Source organism: Rana temporaria, chromosome 3 (assembly GCF_905171775.1).
Source record: "Rana temporaria chromosome 3, aRanTem1.1, whole genome shotgun sequence".
In the NCBI taxonomy this organism is placed as follows: Eukaryota; Metazoa; Chordata; class Amphibia; order Anura; family Ranidae; genus Rana; species Rana temporaria.
The window spans coordinates 423455754-423473298 of NC_053491.1; the positions used below are offsets into that span (position 1 = coordinate 423455754).

The following is a 17545-nucleotide window of genomic DNA, read 5'->3' on the forward strand; positions in this document are numbered from 1 at the left end:
AATTAAAATATTCTTACTTCCCTTCTGCCGCCTCTTTCACTTTGTCTCCGCCATAGCTAGAAGCGAGAGTATTCCCATGGAGTACTCACAAAGTAGAGTGGAAGATAAAGTAAGCATGTCCAGAAGGTGTACGCAATAACCCAGGTACTACACAGTCCTGCATTGAATCCTTATGGCAAAAGGACAGGAGAAAGCCCTTGAGTACCTTTTAATGGCTCTTGGTGGAAGTGGCAAAAAAAGTGTGTGATCGGTGGCACGATGTAACACTTGGTCATCTGAGGCTGAGCGGCTGAATTTTAGTGCCAAGTAAGAAAAGTTTGCACAGTGAAGTCAATACATTCCAAAGAGCCATGCTTAGATCAATAATATTTAGAGATTCGGGGTACCCGCTCTTATCTGGCCACGGCGCTGGACTGCATATACTGTATACACCGGTCATGGAAGGCATACCCAAGACAAAAGTTTTTTGGGGACTAGGTTCCCTGGACCTGTAAAACACCTTGTATACTCCACGTGTCACCAAGCACGAAGGTGAGTGGCCCCCACGCACAATACAGCTTCCAAAGCAACATTACCAGCTGACCCCAGAACGTGGGGTCCAGGTAAGACTCCAGTTTTGAGGTTGCGTCAACACAGATACGCTGCTTCTATGCTGGCATTAGAAGGTGGTGCAATGGTTTGCATTAAACATTGGAAAATAAAATCAAAGAAACTAGTTTGTTAAGCAAAGTGTGAGTTTCTTTGTGAAAGAGAAAAGATCACCTTCAGACACTAGCACAAAAAACCTGTAGACTCAGGAAGTGGGGCAGGGTTATAGGGGAGGTGCTTAGGGGGCATGTCTCCTAAATCATTGCAACTGTCCAGCCACCTGAAGGTACAAACCTTTAACCCATGGAATATGAATATTCCACTTGTGTCCTGTACTGGATGGTTAAAATACAAAGTTTTGGCTTTTCATACTGTAAATACATTTAGCATTTTTTTTCACTCTAAGCATGGTTTTCCTTAGGATGTAATAAAGAGGGAAAGGCTCATGTCGATTATCTAAAAGGTGGTATTATCTGCAAGTATTGCAACCAGATCAACCATTACATTTTACAAGAAGCGTGTAAAGGCCTCCACTAAATCACAGAAACACAGTGGTAGGCGTGGTTTACTACACAATAGACTATACTGATAAAGTTTAAGGTCATTGTGACTCAAGTGCATTGTCATGAGTGTAGATAAATCTTCCTAGTCAGCCCTTCCATCTGTATTAAGCTGGAAAAGAAGCAATTATGTGAAACCATTTTTCTGTGAAGCACCTGAATTGGAGGTGGTTCTTACCATTGCATTTAAAAAGATGTACAGCTGCCAGTACCATAAACTCACCTTGGAGAAATAACCAACCAAATGACAACCCTTTGCATCATTCTGTGTGAGCACGTAGAAGAGGAAGGGTTCTACATCATAATACAAGGTCTTGTGGTCGAGGAAGAGCTTGGCCAGAAGGCAGAGGTTTTGGCAGTAGATCGTGCTGACCTTTCCATCCACCTAGAGAAGGGATTAAACAAGAGTGTAAAATCAGCTTTTCTTTAGATTGGAGAAAACTGCAAAAAATGCTCAACATAAATAACTTTGTTGGTGAAGATCACTGTTAAACGGTGGTACTATAAGCAATTTCCAGTAGGTTGCATTGAAAAGTTTATATACACATTTTTCTATAGCGCTTTGGGGCATCAGGGGAATTGCGTCCCAGTACAATTTCCAGGTATTTGACAAGACCATCATAAAGCCAAACAAAAATTTTCACATACGTCCAAGAATTCTCCAGAACGTAAAAGTTCCAAAAGTTGGGAGAATTCAGAGGCAAGAAAGCAAAGCATTTTTATTTCTTTGAGGGCACTGAAAATTCTGCAAAGAAATCTTACTAGACTTTAAGCCTCTGGGAGACATGCATGATGATGAATGATTCAATCAACCATTCAACTTCTAAAGCAAACCTTTACTTTTCCTCCACTCCCTGAATGCACATTTCAGCCCCTGGAGTCAAAACAGATACCTGGTTAATCTAGGTATGAAGGAGCATGCTACTCACACCATGCAACAGCACAGGGCTCTGTCACATGGGGAGTCCAATGCCCTTTGTAAGCTACAAATCCAGCGACTTCTAGCTTCCACAGGGCTTTCCGTTTTCTTCCCGTGGCTCAAAGAAAAAAGGATTTTTGTACTCGCCGTAAAATCCATTTCTCTGAGTTCATAGACCGACACAGCCTTCATTGACCTTAGGGTTATGCCTGGTAGGAAGAAGCATAACCCTAAGGTCAATGAAGGCTGTGTCCGTCTATGAACGAAAGAGAAATTGACATGGCAGGATAATGAAGGTAAGAATGTGCCGACGGGAAGGTCTGCAGTCAAAAAAGGAAATAAGGGAGCCTATTGCTTTGCCCTGCATGAGAAAAACTAAAATCACATGAAGGTTTATAAGGCACGTTTAGGTCTACCTCGTACTATACACCACATCTCTCCGATCGAAGCTACCAGATGAACAGAAAACTTGCCTATATGAAATCTACTTCACAGCAGCTTTAAAGGGGTTGTAAACCCTTACAGACCACTTTAACCTACAGGTAAGCCTAGATTAAGACTTACCTGTAGGTCCAAGAAATATCTCCTTAACCTACACGGTTAAGGAGATATTTTCCAAAAAAGGGGCACAGGCACACCGAGCGTGCCGTTAGTGAAGGTGATCGTGCCGTCACTAGCGGAGTGACGTCATCGCTGCTCCGGCCAGTCACAGCACCAGAGCAGCGATACCCGGAACTCACTCCGGGAGACACGGTGGTGGTGGAGGAGGTGACCGAGAAGCGCTTCTGGGGCTTTGATCTCAGGTAAGTCATTCATAATGAGCTAGTATTCTATGCATACTAGCTCATTATGCCTTTTTCTTGCAGGTGTTTTTTTTTTTTATTGGATTATTTTAAGAGCGTTTACTTCCTCTTTAAGTTATCACAGCGGACGGCAGTTGCATTAAACAGCAGAGAAATAGACAACAATGCAAAAAGTTTGCCTATTTCCTGGAAATCTGGGTGTTCCTGACTGGTGGTGCTTAAAGAGGAACTGTAGTCTGCTCACATAATTGGTAATAAAATCACCTTTGCCATTCTGAAGCTTCTCTCCAACCACTTTGCATATTTTATATATACTGTGATTCTGTACTAGCCAAATATGCTGCAGAAATCTCCCTCCACAAGTCTGGCTGCAACCATTTTAACTGTGGGCAGCAGAAGCTGCTGCCTGTTCACTTCCTGGATTTACACAGACACACCTCCAGCTCTGCCACTCTCATTGGCCCTCTTAAGACTCACCCCCTCTTCCCTTCCTGGCAAACTCTCAAGAGCTGTGCATGTCATAAGCCTAGGCTTTTTACCAGACAAGAAACAGGAAGTGGGCTGTACAAGGTATTTACTGGCAGAAAACAAATGTTTTACTATCCACCGTTAAAACAAGTGCAGAAGATTTAATAGATGGAAAGATGAAAAAAATGACTGAAGTTCTGCTTTAAGTTGAGTTTTGGCGAGAATTCTCGTTTCCTGCTGATGGTTTTCCATGTTTGGAGTTGGCAAGTGTGCTGCAGAGGAATGGACAATCCAAGTATCACCATTATGGTGAACATTGCACAGCAAGAACAAATTACTGCTTACTTTATGTGTAGCACAAACTAGTGCCTATAGTATGTGTAGCCATTGGCTTAGCAGACTGTACAAAAAAAATGCAAAGTCTTTAATTTTTGTATCCGAAACCTATATACATACAACCAGCAAGCTTTGCCAAGGCACTTTGAATAGTAGCGTGGTCACAGTCACAGTCCTCACATCTACTCACCTCAAAGACTGAAAGGTTGTCCTTCCTATATATCTCATTGGCAGGCGGGTGAAACCAGCCGCATTTTTTCATGTGCTGCTGTAGCATGGTTTGACTTTTCATATAACGGAGACAGAATTCACAAAGGTACAACTTGGGGAGTCTAAGCAAAATGAAATAAAATAAAAATTGAAAATTAGAAAAAGGAGACATCATCATAATGACAAGATGAAAAGAAATTCTGCACAAGATATAAACATGACAATTGTGATGTAATCTTGTGTCATTCACCCCTCTAGCATATGGAACTACACACAGTGCAAATGCAAATCAGCAGCTGCATCACTATGCAGGGCAGAAGAGATTCACAACAGAAGAGAGTCAGACGTGACAACAGGTGCTTACTCAATGCAAAAAAGGCAACCATAGCAACCAGAAGGGAGCCATAGTGATCTGGTTTTGACTTTAAAGTGAACTTCTGAGTGTTACTACACATTGCCCATTAACATTGTTTATCAAATGATAAAATGCATCAAATTGACCTAAGGCAGGGGTGCCCAACCTGTGGTCCTCCAGCTGTTGCGGAACTACAAGTTCCATCATGCCTCTGTCTTTGGGACTCATGCTTGTAACCCCCTTAGGTTGCAATGCTTCTTGGAACTTGTAGTTCTGCAAAATCTGGAGGGCCACAGGTTGAGCACCCATAACCTAAGGCATCCTATGTATTAAAATAAGATCAATGAGGGGTAAGACTATGTGACACAAACTAATGAAAAATGATAGAGATAAAGTGCAGCTGCTGATAGCAACCAGATTATCTTTGTGGAAAGAGGTACAGCATCTCACAAAAGTGAGTACACCCCTTAGATTTTTGTAAATATTTTATTCTATCTTTTCATGTGACAACACTGAAGAAATTACACTTTGCTACAATGTAAAGTAGTGAGTGTACAGCTTGTGTAACAGTGTAAATTTGCTGTCCCCTCAAAATAGCCCAACACACAACCATTAATGTCAAAACCGCTTGCACAAAAAGTGGAGTACACCCCTAAGTGAAAATGTCCACACTGGGCCCAAAGTGTCAATATTTTGTGTGGCCACCATTATTTTCTATCACTGCCTTAACCCTCTTGGGCATGGAGTTCACCAGAGCTTCACAGGTTGCCACTGGAGTCCTCTTCCACTCCTCCATGGCGACAACACGGAGCTGGTGGATGTTAGACACCTTGCGCTCCTCTACCTTCCGTTTGAGGATGCCCCACAGAGGCTCAATAGGGTTTAGGTCTGGAGACATGCTTGGCCAGTCCATTACCTTTACCCTCAGCTTCTTTAGCAAGGCAGTGGTCATCTTGGAGGTGTGTTTGAGGTTGTTATGTTGGAATACAATGAACTGTAGCCCCCCCCCCCCCCCTCCCCCGGTGCCGGCAGCACTCATGCAGCCCCAGACCATGACACTCCCACCGCCATGCTTGACTATAGAAAAGACACACTTGTCTTTGTACTCCTCACCTGGTTGCCGCCACACACGCTTGACACTATCTGAACCAGTAATCCATGTCCTTAGTCTGCTTGTCTTCCGCAAACTGTTTGTGGGCTTTTTTGTGTATCATCTTTAGAAGAGGCTTCCTTCTGGGATGACAGCCATGCAGACCAAATTTGATGCAGTGTGCGGCATATGGTCTGAGCACTGACAGGCTGACCCCCACCCCTTCAACCTCTGCGGCAATGCTGGCAGCACTCATATGTCTATTTCTCAAACACAACCTCTGGATAGGACGCTGAGCATAACCTGTCCTGGTAAACTGCTGTATGGTCTTGGCCACTGTGCTGCAGCTCAGTTTCAGGGTCTTGGCAATCTTCTTATAGCCTAGGCCATCATTATGTAGAGCGACAATTCTCTTTTTCAGATCCTCAGAGTTCTTTGCCACGAGGTGCCATGTTGAACTTTCAGTGACCAGTATGAGCGAGTGAGAGCGATAACACCAAATTTAACACACATGCTCCCTATTCACACCTGAGACCTTGTAACAATAACAAGTCACATGACGCCAAAAGGGAAAATGGTTAAGTGGGCCCAATTTGGACATTTTCAATGTACTCACTTTTGTTGCCAGCGGTTTAGACATGAATGGCTGTGTTGAGTTATTTTGAGGGGACAGCAAATTTACACTGTTATACAAGCTGTACACTCACTACTTTACATTGTAGGAAAGTGACATTTCTTCAGTGTTGTCACATGAAAAGATATAATAAAATATAAACAAAAATGTGAAGGGTGTACTCACTTTTGTGAGATACTGTATATGCTTCAGATGCTGTTAATCACCATCTCCACCATACCCCTCTGGTCACTGACATTATGGGACTTTTAGTCCTATAATAAACCATTACAAGTTCCTAGAGACTGATAGAGACCATCATTACAACTTTGCATGAGAGACGTAAAGACAGAAGCTCCAGAAATATTTAGTGAAAGAAGAGCCTGGGTCAAGCAACTAAATCTTTATTTCTATCATGCCATGTGGAATTAAAGAACATTCTTACCTTGTGTACTCCTGTGGGTATGGAGAGGAGTACCATGTCTGAATTTCATACTTTCCAAATTCTATGACAGATGGGCAGCGGACTTGTGGGTCAGGGGGACCGCTAACACCCACTTTCTGCAAAGGAAAGACAGAGTGGTCACATCACATATCAGCAAACTGTCTCTATATTGAACACAGCTAGCTATTTTTAATATGTATCAAGATGGTTCACAGTAATTCCGTTTGCTTATTTATTTTTGCCAAGTCCCACATAAAACTTGTAGGTCATGAAACATGAGCCTGTAGCAGCAGGTTTTGCATACAAGCATTACAGAAAGAGCAAACTAACCTGTGCAGTGTGTGCTTCGTCTCTGCTTTTCTTTCCCACACCTTCCTCCAGCTGAATGCCCAGGGTCAGAGTGGTCCCAGGACTCCAGTACAGCTGCTTACACATGGCTTCCTAGTATCTGAGCGGGGGTCGAGGGCACCCGAGGAGCTTTTCTCACCCCTCCCCTTTTTAATCCTTCTATCCTGGCTCTTGTTTGTCTCTCGCTTCCCCTGGGCTCTCTCCTCCCCACTCCCTCCCCCTCCAACCCGTGCCTAGGTGACAGCAGCACAGCAGCACGTAACGCTCCTGTGGGAATAATCACAGCAGTGAACAGCCACAAGAACACTCCAATTAACCAACTGGATACCAGAGGACAGATGACCAGGAAGCCAGGTGGTGGTAATATGGTTATAGAAATGCTATGTGCCTGGAAGGCAGAAGCCTATTCGTGGAAAACAAAGAACCAAAAACATGCCAAACTTTGTGCTCCAAAGTAAAAGCACACACAGTAAAAGCACACAGTGTATAAACATCAGCAAAGTCTTGCTGAATCGGCCAAAATACACTCCATAAGTGGCCGTTGGCACCACCCAGTTTAACCGGACACTTTAATTATCTGAACTGGGTGAAAAACTAATCAGCTGTCTGGACACAAAAGCTTTCAGTGGAGATTCCTCCATTCACACAGTTTAGCGTGAATGGGGAAATCAACTTATTTTTCTTTGCAGGCACGAATGACAGAGAGCAAAAGCTACACTTGAATGGCTAGTTTAAAGTGATAAAGACTTTTTTTTTCTAAAACAAACTTATTCTATAGTGGTTTTGCACAAGTAGCCCAGATCCTCCCTCCTGTCAGGTGCCCCCAGAGCAAGCAGCTTGCAATGGGGGCCACCAAAGTAGGCTCGTTCTTAAACCGCGGCTCTTCCTGTTTACATCGTGATCAGCCGTGATTTGACACGGCTGATCACGTGGTAAAGAGCCTCCGCCGGAGGCTCTTCACCGAGATCGGAGATGCAGGGTGTCCGACTGACACCCCGCATCACTGATCGCCATGCGCCCCCAGGGGCACGCGCCGGCATGCATGTTATCCTGCTGGACAACAATAGACATCCAGTCAGGATAACTGAACCACTTCCCGGACATCAATTGTCTATTGACCCGGCGGGAAGTGGTTTAAAAGGTTTTTTTTTTTTAAATAACAAACATGTTATACTTACCTCCAGTGTGCAGTTAGTTTTGTACAGAGTGGCCCCGATCCTCGACTTCTAGGGTCCCCCGGCACCGATGGTAGCTCCTCCCCGAACGAGTGTCCACGTTGGAGAAGGCTCTCCTAAAGTGGACACATGTGCGCACGCGATCCCGAGTCCGGTATCTGTGTACATTCACACAGAATGCAGGACTCTGCCCCGCCTCCGGCGCCTACCTGCTTTGTTGGATTTGACTGACAGCAGTGGGTGCCAATGGCTGCGCTGCTATCAAGCTATCCAATCAAGAGCCGAGACAACGGGCAGAGAGGAAGAGCACGTCTCCGCCGAGGGAACGAACAGGCTCAGGTGAGTAAAACTAGGGGGCTGGTCACTGTCAGAAGTTTTTTCACCTTAATGCATAGGATACATCAAAGTGAAAAAACACGAGGACTTACAACCCCCTTTAATTACCACTGGGTTTTTTTTGCGTTATATAAAAAAAAAATAAAAAAAAAGTCTTGGCCAAAATGTATACTGTTACATATATTTGTTAAAAATAACCAAAATCTGTTTATATTTGGCCTGTGTGAAAGTTAGGGTCCACAAGCCAATTGATGACACCTGATGTACGGACGGCTGATATTTATTGGAGACCCCAAAAAGCCAGGAAAGTACAAATAAATACACGCCCCCCCCCAAATGAACCCCCCCCTTTGGAAAGTAGACATTCAACGGTATTTAGTAAGAGGCACGGCGAGTTTTTTGAAGTTGTAATATTTCCCCACAATCTCTTGCAAAATAAAGTTGTTGTTTTTTCACAACATTTTCATATTAACAGGTTATTTCTCTCATACCGCATATGCATACTTGCAACTACACCCCAAAATACATTCTACTACTCTTCCCGAGTATGGCAATACCATGTGTGAGATTTTTACACAGCCTGGCCACATACAGAGGCTCAACATGCAGGGAGCACCATGAGGTGTTCTAGGGACATAAATTACACATTTAATTTCATGACTAGCTCCGATATTGGGTTCACACAGGCGCAGCTTCAAAATTGCCCTGACTCTGAAGCCACACCGTACAGCGCGGCTTGCAAAACGACTTCTGTTTAGAAGTCGATGCAAGCCACTCTGAAGTCGTCCCAAAGCAGTACAGGAATCTTTTCCTAAGTCGGAGCGACTTGAGTCACTCCGACTTAGAACAATTCCATTGTACAGAATGGATTGCGACCAAGTCGCCCCTGTGTGAACCGGGTCTTACACTTTTGAATGCCCTGGAGCACCAGAACAATGGAAACACCAAAGAATTACCCCATTTTGGAAAGTAAACACCCCAACGTATAATCTATGAGGCATAATGAATCTTTTGAACATATAATCCCTCCCCCACGTTTTTGGAAAATGTGGAAAGAAAATGAAAACGCTTTTTTTTTATATATATACAAAGTTATCCCTATATAAGAAGTTTCTAACATATAGCATGTACATAGCAAAAATTACACCCCAAAATATATTCTGCTACTCCTCCCAAGTATATGAGAACTGATGTGGCATGGGCGAGCACTGATCAGCGCTGTGGGCACGTCAGATCCAGCCCACAAGTGCTGCTGCACCAGCCCCCATCCTCTCCTCACACGATGTACCGATCAGTGCGAGGAGCTGAACCAGACAGGCTCCGGTTTGTTGACAAGTGATCGCTCTGTCATTGGACGGAGCAATCACATGGTAAAAGGCAGCCGTCTTTGGACGGAGCAATCGCATGGTAAAAGGCAGCCGTCATTGGCGCGATTATGGGAGGATGTCATTGTACATCCCCCCCCCCCCCCCCCCAGAAGTATCCAACAACGCAGTAGCAATCATTCAGCTATAGCCCGGTTGGCAAGTGGTTAAAACCTTCAGTTTGTTTTGCCGCTTGTGTCCTGTTGGGGAGAATTGTCATCACGTCTTGTCTCACAAAACCAATAAGTTAGAGAAAACCACTATAAAATAATGGGGGACTTCCTTCTTAGATAATTTTCACTAGAACAAGTGTTACACTTTGGCTTCCTTTTGCTTTCTGTACTTGAGACAAAGCACATCAGCACAAAAAGAGGGTGAACCTACCCAGTTATGGCAAAAGCAGCAATAAATAAGGTGAGGGTTTTACACCTTCCCAACTCTATTCAGAAACTATAGAGTTTATACATAACTATAGAGTTTATACATAAACTTATTTTAAAGCCCAACTTCGGGCAACTAAAACCTTATCCCTTGCAGTGGGGCTGCGCCTGTACTGCAAGATTAGGGGAGGGGGATTTAAAGATTCACTTACCAGATTCTCCGCTTCTCCCCATAGCTAGACCACTCCCCACAGCTTCTAATCCCCATTCTCCTTTAGCGGTCCTGACCTCATCAAAACCAAAGCGGTGAAGGGGGGGGACTGGAACGAAGCTCCGAGCGGCACATCGCTGGACCGTGGAACAGGCAAGTGTATGTTTATTAAAAGCCAGCAGCTACACTTTTTGTAGCTGCTGACTTTTAATAAACATAAAAAAAGGCTGGAACTCCCCTTTAAGTTGTGTGTTTCAACCTTCTCAACAGTAAAAGGTCACCAGCATTAGCCACATCCTGCTATGTTTGAAGATTTTGTTCTCTTTTAACAAGTGAACAATAATGAAAGAAAAGACTAAAGTCACCATTCCTGCTCAAACAGCACAGAAATGCAGACTATGTTAAAGAGATCCTGTCGCCAGACTATTCATTAAATCAGTAACCTTCATTTAAAATATGTGCATATAACATTTTAAGCATGTTCCATACCTGCAAAAGCTTCCAAAAGGCTTGAGACTGCTGCTGAGTGACACCATTTTGGATGTGATTCAGCAGCCTCAAAGCTGTCATGCAAGTGGCTATCTATAGCCCTGGTGGCCCACTGGCACTTTTTGTGCGGTCCTTTGGGTATCAGAATACACTAATCTATGCTACCCTATAGCCCCGTTAAAGCTGTGATTTCTGAACATGCATAAAGAGGTAAAATGGCTCAGTGTTTCAAAAATGTTTTTGCAATCAAGATAAAAAAAAAACAAAAAAACATGCTACTAAAATACCACATGTGCTATTTCTTGAAGTGATGCAGGATTTTAGCAGTGAAAACTTGTGTTATTTTAATGCTTTCACTCACCAGCATTCTTAAAGCGGAGTTCCGCCTGGGAATTTTATTTTTTTTTTTAAAGTCAGCAGCTACAGAATATATTCTGCAGCTCCGAGTGCAGGCGCCGACATCCTTACTAAGGGAAACAGGAAGCAAAGCCTTTCCATTATTATCCACCACCCCTCCCCCCACCTAGTTTTGACAGGTACCGGCTCTAACTTTTGTTGTTTAGGCGAGCAGAAGTTCTACCCTCCTCCCTGTCCGTACAGGTCACAGGTCGGCTCACACAGGCAAAGTTGGCCAAGAAGCTGTCGAGAGTCACAGTCAACTGCCCAGTTGTTCGGGGACTTTTTTTTCCCATTTAATGCTAGCTTTCCTTTACATTCTGCTTGCAGCAGGGAATCATGGTAAGTACACGGCGGGTGCCAGCTCCTTAACAGCCAGCAGAAAGTTCTTCCATTGTTTAAATTTTGCATGCCTATACCACTTCTTTAACCCATGCATTTTGTAAAATTTATTTTTTTATATTGAATCAATTGTTTTATGCAGTATTTACCAAGCGTTTTAGCTGTTTGAGGTAAATACTGGATAAAAGGGATAAACAATTAACTATTGCATGCAACATTTGGGGAAAAATGTGTCACGTGGCACAAATAATGCATGCGATACACTTTATTGAATTGAGCCCAGTGTCCCTTTAAAGTTGTGTGTTTTATACCATTATCAAACTAGTGACCACATCATGCAGTTTACTACCATTAAGGAAAGAAAGTTAAGCTTTATATGTTCACTTATCTATTGTAGGTTATGTTACTGTCCTATTGACTTAACAGTGTACAGAGATCTTTACAATATCAGCATTTCTTGTCCAACTTAAATGTATACTGATAACACCAAAAACCTCTAATGCCGCGTACACACGGTCGGACATTCTGACAACAAATGTTCGATGTGAGCTTGTTGTCAGAAAAAAAAAACGACCTTGTGTATGCTCCATCGGACATTTGCTGTCGGACATTCCGATAACAAAATTTTCCGACAACAAAAGTTCTTGTCGGAAAGACCGTCAGAAACCAAGAACTTCAGCAGCTGCTAAACTACATTCCTTGTCCTCCAGGAAGAAGTAGCTCAACAGTATATGTAATCCAGTAACATTTTCAAGTGGATTGATGCACTTCATAAGGTAAAAAAGAAAAAAAAAAGGATTTACGCTCCAAGTTGATTAATAAATACTCACTGCTTTCTCAGCACAGTATTAGAAGAAAAAATGTGTGGCATCCTCCACATTTAATTAGACCAGGGGTAGGCAACCTCGGGCCTTCAGCTTTGGTAAAAACTACAAATCCCATCATGCCTCTGCCTCTAGAGTCATGCCTGTGATTGTCAGGGGACTTGTAGTTTCACCACAGCTGGAGGGCCAAGGTTGCCTACCCCTGGAGTAGACTTAAAGCCACAATTGTTTATTTTCCATAAATTAGTGAATAGTTGCGATACCCGTCAGCTTTTTCTTTGCCATCTACAGTGGATATAAAAAAAAAGTCTACACGGGGTATAGAACAGGAATTATGGGAAATCTACTAATGTGGACACCTGTCACAGTCAAGAGGGACTTGCCCTCCCTTTGGAGAGATTTCTCCTATTACTTGTCTCTATAAAAAAGGAAGTAAAGGTAAATCTCCCGAATGGGACATACAATGTTTACAAAAAGCATACACACCCCTGTTACAATGTCAGGTTCCTGTGATGAAAACAAATAACAAAGATAAATAATTTCAGAACTTTCTCCACCTTTAATGTGACCTGAAAAAAGGATTTTTTTATCTTTTCTATGTTTTTTTTACATCACAGAAACCTGACGTTTTAACAGGGGTGTGTAGACTTTTTCTATCCATTGTATGTCCCATTGGGGAGATTTACCTTTACTTCCCGTTTTGTAGACACAAGTGATTAGAGAAATCTCTCCAAAAGGGAGGGAAAATCCCTCTTGGTTGCGATAGGTGTCCACATTAGTAGCTTTCCCCTATATTCCTGTTTTGCTGACAAATCAAAAAACTAGATTTTCTTTCCCCGTTTGGACAAATATGTCTACCAGGACAATACCAAGTCTCCCCACCGACAGCTATAAAAATAAAACCAGGGTTAGAACCCCCTCACCATTCAATCCATTATCCAAACATAAAAATAAAAAAACATCTTCAGATATACTTTATTGATGGGGTATTGGCAGTACCAAAAACAAGGCCCTTACCTGCAGTGCCTGCTGCTGAATGTCTTCAAAAAGTTCAATTTCTTTTTCAGAAACCATTCCTAGTCGGTCGTCCATATCAGTTTTGCAGTCCCAACCATCTCGATTGTCTGTATTAGAAAAGTCATAATTGCTTCAGTCACTGAAGCTTTAAAATGAACATTTGTCTACAAAGACACGTTGAACTAAGTTCATGTAAATGATTTAGCACCCACCCCTAAAGTACTCCAAGTTTTATGGACTTATGTTTTCTTGGGGCTTGCCTAACAGATTTTCACCATGTGATATACTTCATTTAATAGAAAGGCAATCATACACTATATTGTCAAAGTATTGGGACACCACACCTGTCTTGTAAACATGGAGATGCCGGTAATCGGCTCTCCTCGCCTCACACTGACAGAGAGTGTGGCGAGGAGAGCCGATCAGCAGCATATCCTCACAGGGGAACATCTAGGAATATAATCAGGGTACTGATCAGTTCCCCCGATTACAGTATAGCAATTTAATGTCGCCAATCAGTGCCGACCACTGCCCGCAAGTGCCAATTAGTGTCGCCCACCAGCGCCACCAGACAGTGTTCATCAGTGCGGCATATTCCCACAAAGTTGAGAGCATGAAATTGTCCAAAAAGTCTTGATCTGCTGACGCCTTAAGAGTTCCCCTCACTGGAACAAAGGGGCCAAGCCCTGAAAAACAACCCCAATCCATAATCCCCCCTCTACCCAATGATTTGGACCAGTGCACAAAGGTCTATAACGACATGGATGAGCGAGGTTGGGATGGAGGAAGTTGCATCTCAACCCAATAGAATACCTTTGGGATGAATTAGAGCCGAGACTGCAAGCCAGGCCTTCTTGTCCATCAGTGCCTGACCTCACAAATGCACTACCAGAAGAATGGTCAAACATTCACATGGACACACTTCTAAAACTTGTGGACAGCCTTCCCAGAAGAGTTGAAGCTGTTATAGCTGCAAAGGGAGGGCCAACTCAATATTGAACCCTACAGACTAAGACACCATTAAAGTTCATGTAAAGGCAGGCGTTCCAATACTTTTGACAATATAGTGTAGGTGACGGTCCCACAAATTTCACAGTTTCAGCTGATAAATCAAAAATGTATCTTTTCTACCAGGCCGAAGGGACACTGAAACAAGGATTTAAGAACACGTAAGCTTAAAAGGGGTTGTAAAGGTAAAAAAAAAAAAAAATCGCCCCCGGACTACTGGAGAGTCAGGACACCCACTAACACACAGCTCCTTTCTCTAGATGCAACGTAGAGAGCGTCCCGACTCTCCTGTAGTCCAAGGGAGGGGGCGAGCACGACACTCCACACCAGGGAGAAAGCCTTGCATTACTGTGTGGAGTTACAGACAGAAGAACAGGAAGTGAGGATTTCTCAGAAGAAAGAAGGACATTTAAAAGCAAAATGGAAGGATGAGGTAAGTGAAGGAGGACTGCACTAAGGTAAAGGAAGATATTTAGGGAAAACATTTTTTACCTTTACAACCCCGTTAAAGTTAAATGCTAGCTCCAACTATAAATATATGCAAAAAAACAAAAACACCACCATTTCTTTTGTAAATAACTAACATGCTTTGTAACAAAAATGTTGCAGAAAGAAAAACAAGCAGCAGAACAACATTTATACGCTTTCCCATTTGTATTCTTTTTATTCCCTTTAAAATGCAAATAAATGTAAAAAATTCTCAGGAGGACCTTAGGCTCCAAAGAATGCCCTGTTTGTCTAGCCTAGGTTCCCAGCGCCGGCATCATAACTGTAAGCAGCTGGCTGTACTGCTTGCGGTTTCACAGCCGGCTGCCCACTGCACATGTGCAAGCTGCTCTACATTTTGCAAATGGTCCTGCAGTCTTCTGAGACCTGTGTACAGTCCCAGAAGTCCATGGGGAAAGAGGGGGAGCGGGTTCCTGTCAAAACCCATCTACCCGGCAACTGCCAATTAGGCAGGGGAGGACGACTTAAAGTGTAACTTCCCATTTTGGGTGGACTTCCACTTTAATTGTGGGAGCTTATGTTTCACAGTTACAAAAACTAAAAACCCTGTGGTAGGTTTGTAAAATCAATAGTAGATACTGAAAGGGAACCTGCACTGAGGGGGGACAGAGGGGCTGAAAAGGATGACCACCTTTTGTAAATACTAGTTACCTGGCTTCAATACTTATCAGTCACTGTCCTGGAACAAGAATGCAGAAAATGTCAAACCCAGAAGTCCAGATCTCCATACTTGTCTACAATAAGTGACTTTCCAAATGATTCAAAAATCAGCATGAAAGCCAAGCAACTAGCATGTTCAGAAGGAGCTCAGCAACAACAGCCTCTGTGTTTTTCTCTGTTCATGTACCTTGGATTAGACACATGTCACAGACCTAGCCCCTGGCTCTTCTAGTAAAGTTCCCTTACCCCAGTCCGCCTGTCCGGACTTGCGTGGCCCTCTCTTACGTGAACGCTGCAGGGAATAGTCCAATGCTTCCGCGCGTGCCTTGCGTCCATCAGGAGAAGGAGTGAAAAACTTGGTCAAGCCATCAATAAGACCCTTCGTCTTCTTGTTAAAGGGAACAGCGCCACCTCTGGCATGTGAGGGATCAGAGTTCCTGCCATCCTCATCGGATGAAGATGTACACGTCGATAACTTGCGCTTCCTCCCTCTCCCTTTGCCAACACGACCTTTACCAAATGGAGCTTTAGACCTACAAAACAGAAAAACAGTCAAATGAGTTTTAAAATCATATAGGAGAAAATCAGTTACACTAAAGCCTAATACACACGATATCGGATTTTCTGTGGACAAAGCGTAGGACTATTCGCCGAAGGGCGTTGGCCAGGAACTTGTATTGCATAGAAATGGCAAAGAATTGTTGGCCAACAAACACAAAACAAAGTGGTTTTTCAGCTCTTTAGCACCACTCTTTGGGCAACTTCTGCCAACGTTGTATTATGGTGAGCATTGCTTCTGAGCATGCGAGTTTGTACTTTGGAGTTTTGTCCGATCGGATAATCCATCAACACACATTTGTTGGCGGACAATTTTAAAGCATGCTATCCCACATTTGTTGGCGGAAAATCCAGCAACAATTGTCCGATGGAGCATACAAACCGTCGGATTTTCCAACAAAAGCCTGTCATCACACAGTTCCCGTCGGCTAATCCGATCGTGTGTGTGAGGCTTTACAGGAAACCTGTCAAAATATGTAGCTGGTGACTTATTTCACTTCTTTAACGCCTTACTGTTGCCCATTATGGTGATCATTGGTCAATTAAGGATGGATTGGAGGGGAAAGCCAAAGCTATGGCTTCCTAGCTGGTGTCAGTGTACTCTAGAGTGTGGTACTACATAATGAAATTCTCCACAGTCCCACTTACGATCCACTCTGCTTCTTTAACCGATTCTTAGGTCTTCCAATGGGGTTAGTGTAACGTTTGCGGATCTGTGCTGCCTTCTTGTGCAGTAATTTTCTGCCTTTCTTCCGTGGTCGACAGATCTGACATATCCACATGCCTAGAAAATAAGATTAGGGCGAACATGAATACTAGTAACAAAAAAAAACAAAAAAAAACAGGAAACACTTGTGGGGAACGAGGTACCATGGGATATGTAGTCCTTAGAAATAGGAAGTAAACAGCAGAGAAGCTGCACAGCATGCAGGAAATCAGGGGGGTTAGGTAAAGAGATGGCCAGCAGACAGGCAGAACTCACAACATGAAAGGAGATTTTTCAAGTATTTGTAAAAAATAAAATATTTGTTTTTTTGCCATTACATTGCTGATGTTAAAAATTAAAGTGTATGATGTGACCATAGAGCTCATTTAATATCTGTCTACCATACATTCTGTAACCCCCTTTTAAAACAAATCTGCATTACTTTTACAGTCCGCTTTTTTTCAGCCCTGAAATGTAATCGAAGAGCAAGGCTTCATTCACACCAAGCGGATCTGTCGCAGAGTCCACCAGCTCCCGCCATCTCAGTGGGAGATCTCTCCGTTGATCTCTGCTGAGCGGGCGGATGACAGGTCCCTCCCTGCTCACTGAGAGAGAGAGAGAGAATAGACGAAAACGGACAGCAGGTCCGTTTTCATCAGATCTCACCCGATCCACCATGGACGGATGGCGACGTATCGCCATCCATCTGATTTTAGCGGATCGGATGTCAGCGGACATGTCACCGCTGAGATCCGATGCCCCATAGAGAGGCATGGAGCGGCCATTCAGGTCCGCAGAAAAAACAAACAGGTGGACCTGAACGGCCCTGTAGTGTGA

General features: G+C 43.4%; 1 protein-coding gene across 2 annotated transcripts in view; it reads right to left on the reverse strand.

The window, feature by feature from the left end:
* KAT6A (lysine acetyltransferase 6A) overlaps nucleotides 1-17545 on the reverse strand; it is a 78261-nt gene that overhangs the window by 15490 nt on the left and 45226 nt on the right. The window contains exons 6-11 of one of the 2 annotated variants that reach the window (XM_040346204.1): nucleotides 16651-16786; nucleotides 15730-15977; nucleotides 13270-13376; nucleotides 6388-6503; nucleotides 3865-4006; nucleotides 1372-1533 (exon numbers count right to left, since the gene is read on the reverse strand). In XM_040346204.1, the coding sequence (XP_040202138.1) occupies nucleotides 1372-1533; nucleotides 3865-4006; nucleotides 6388-6503; nucleotides 13270-13376; nucleotides 15730-15977; nucleotides 16651-16786 (911 nt within the window). Of the gene's footprint in view, nucleotides 1-1371; nucleotides 1534-3864; nucleotides 4007-6387; nucleotides 6504-13269; nucleotides 13377-15690; nucleotides 15978-16650; nucleotides 16787-17545 lie in introns of both variants that reach the window. The other variant, XM_040346203.1, reaches the window with a different exon arrangement.